At 33.0% G+C, this 2,808-nt stretch overlaps 1 protein-coding gene across 1 annotated transcript; it reads right to left on the reverse strand.

The window, feature by feature from the left end:
* Positions 1–204: 204 nt before the first annotated feature.
* Positions 205–2,062, reverse strand: LOC121798090 (transcription factor KUA1-like). The gene is made up of 3 exons (XM_042196924.1): positions 1,562–2,062; positions 622–818; positions 205–546 (listed from the first exon to the last, which is right to left on the reverse strand). Exons 1-3 carry the CDS (start codon positions 1,893–1,895, stop codon positions 304–306), a joined length of 774 nt encoding a protein of 257 aa, XP_042052858.1. The 5' UTR covers positions 1,896–2,062; the 3' UTR covers positions 205–303.
* Between the last annotated feature and the right edge of the window lie 746 nt (positions 2,063–2,808).

Genomic DNA, 2,808 nt, shown 5'->3' on the forward strand with positions numbered 1-2,808 from the left:
CAACCGTACACACGAACAATTATTAATACAAACAATATTTTACATAAACTCCAAATTATTTAACTAGTGTGAGTCCAACACGTAGAGATTTACATTCGAAAACCGCCATTAGATTTAGGACGAGATTTTGTTGGTGGTCCATTAATGTTTATGAGTTATGTCTAGTAATTATTCAAAGTCATGCCTGTATCTACTTTAACATTATTAATCAGAACCGACATTCAATTTCAATATATATAAATAAGATTAAAATTGATTCATATAAAACTCCCAATATTACAATTAAATAGAAACGATCATCAATTAAGTAACACTAATTAGGACCGAGGAAGAAGAAGACGGAGAGGACGAAGAATCGTGGGCTTTCCGCAACCCACTTTTGGGAGCGGAAAGCGTGAGTTCCAACTCAGGCGAGTCGCACGGCCAACTCGCATCCGTCATTGGAAAATTATCCCGATCAGGACCCTCCTCACCGAGTGAATTGAGGTCTAGGTCAAACTCGAAATCGTGTTTAGAATGCGCCAAATCCCCTTTTGAATCATCAACCTTTAAAAAAGCATTTGACTTTATTTTTATTTTAGGAAAAATAGTTAGGTTTGAAATATCGAATAAAAGAAGTACCATGTCGAAGAGACTGGAGCGTCGTTTCTTCTTATTGAGGGAAGCTTGTCGGAGAAAATATTTCTGAGCATGACTAGCAACTTGTGTTGGAGTTCGGGTCGTGACAAAGTTTCTAGAAATTCCCCTCCAATCGCCTTTGCCTAGCTTCTCAAGCCCCATTAGGAATGAGCGATGCTCCTCTTCACTCCAAGGCACTCCTAATTAATAAAAATATATACCCACCATTAAATTATTAGATTAATTACAACTAGATGTTAAAAATGTATGTGGTGGAGATTCTTAAAAATGTATGTGGCGGAGATTCTATATTTGGACCTTATTAATTCCATTGAGCATTTTATTTAACAATAAAAGTAATCTTTAATATATATTCATAAAAAATCATACTACTAAATTAATTGATTTAATTAATATTCAAATATTTTTGCATACTTACCCTTTCTCATTAGTTCTGAATATAGATTATGATTATTAATTCTTCTCTTGTTCTTCCCATCCAAAATATTTAGAAGCAAATACCAAACTATTTTATCGTTCTATTTTAATAATTTATCAAATTTAAAATCTCAAATTTTGAATTTTGTAACAAAATTGAAATCCACAAAAAAAAACCAATTACTTTTAAAATTTTCATTTATATTTTGTTTTCAGAAGTGTATAAGCAGCCAATGTGTATGCTTAACGTCAATTTCCACTAAGTATTTAATTTAATTTAATTTTATATTTGGAAGTGTATGGAAAACTAGAGAAGTATCACAACAATTAGGAGAGAGAGAAGGCATAGAAAAAAATCAAGCATAGGTTACCACAAAAAAACAAGACAAAACATTCATTCCAATATGAGGATTGTAATGTTCCCTAATTAATTCTATATACAAAACTGCAAAAAACAAGTTAACCTAATTATTCCAAGAAAATCGGAGTGTAGATATATGTGTACCTTTCTTCCTCTCCGGTGGAGGGCCATCGGAGAGGTAGCCGAGGGAGGCCTTATTGATGGGGCCAAGCCGCGAGGAGGAGGAAGAGGTTGGAGACGAAGACGACAAGCACTCCAAGCTGAAACTCTTCTTGATGGCGGTCGGGATTGAGGACGAAGAAGAGGAAGATGAAGGCGAATTCGAGGAGATGTCGAGTTGAACCCCAAAAAGCCTTACCACACCACCAATATTGTTGTGGCCTTTTGATGAGTTGCAAGTTCTTGAATTGTGCCCTATGTTCCCACAATGTGAGCATTTCCTCCCCATTTTTTTCTCACTATACTTAATTCTTTGCATGCATCCACACCCTAAAGAGAAAGAGAGAGAGATGAGGCTATTGTTGATTGAGAAGCACACCTGCTTGTTTCATGATATATGTGATATGATGTGAGAGGATAAGTTGGGGTTTGTCAAAATGGTATGCTTGATATTTATTCCAACTTGACTCTCTTGTTCAAGATAGAAATATATGTGCATATATATATATAAGTAGTTGTAGATGATTGGATCAAGATTTGTTTTATGGTTGATATTTTACCAACTTGACTCTCTTGCTCAAGATAGAAATATACTTATACATAGATATACATATGTGGGTGTATTTGTATGTACCTTTTCGTTTGTATTTGAACTGGTCCATTTTTATTATTTGTTTTATGTCACAAGAATCTGCTATTTTTATTTTCGTTCCACTCATCAGTAAACTTATGCATATATGCAATAATCGCAACTACTATTAATTGGTGCATGCTAAATCCATATTCAAACGCAAAAAAAAAAATATTAATAAAGACTTTTGCAGTCTTTCATATATGTACTCTTAGTTTTTTTAGACTTTAATGAAGACATAAATTTTATTTTAAATATTAAACCTTCTGTTACGCACATCAAATAAAGATAATCTGATTAAGTTATAAAATAGTGTTTTCAACCCAAGATGCTGACAATTGACAAAGACTTAAGAATATAATGGAGTGCATTATCTGGGGAAGGTTGATCTATAATTTATTTGTTTGAAATAAAAGCTCAATAATCTTGATCAAAAATTCTCTTTTCAGAATATTGAAGATCAAAACATTGAATTTCGGACCAAAATAAGTTGCTACTTCATTGAATTCTTAGTTCCATATATACAGCGTTGACGAAGGACGTTATAGCAAATAAAATACCAAGTATTTATATACTTAATTTGTTAACTAGTGAATTCAAC

This window comes from Salvia splendens, chromosome 4, assembly GCF_004379255.2.
Source record: "Salvia splendens isolate huo1 chromosome 4, SspV2, whole genome shotgun sequence".
Taxonomy (NCBI): domain Eukaryota; kingdom Viridiplantae; phylum Streptophyta; class Magnoliopsida; order Lamiales; family Lamiaceae; genus Salvia; species Salvia splendens.

Bases quoted from the DNA above. Each gene is read 5' to 3' on its own strand.
- LOC121798090 (XM_042196924.1), bottom strand. From the start codon at position 1,895: ATGCAAAGAATTAAGTATAGTGAGAAAAAAATGGGGAGGAAATGCTCA. The intron at 819-1,561 runs GTACACATATAT...TTTATTAATTAG, and splicing joins TCCACCGGAGAGGAAGAAAG to GAGTGCCTTGGAGTGAAGAG. The intron at 547-621 runs GTACTTCTTTTA...GCTTTTTTAAAG, and splicing joins GCTCCAGTCTCTTCGACATG to GTTGATGATTCAAAAGGGGA.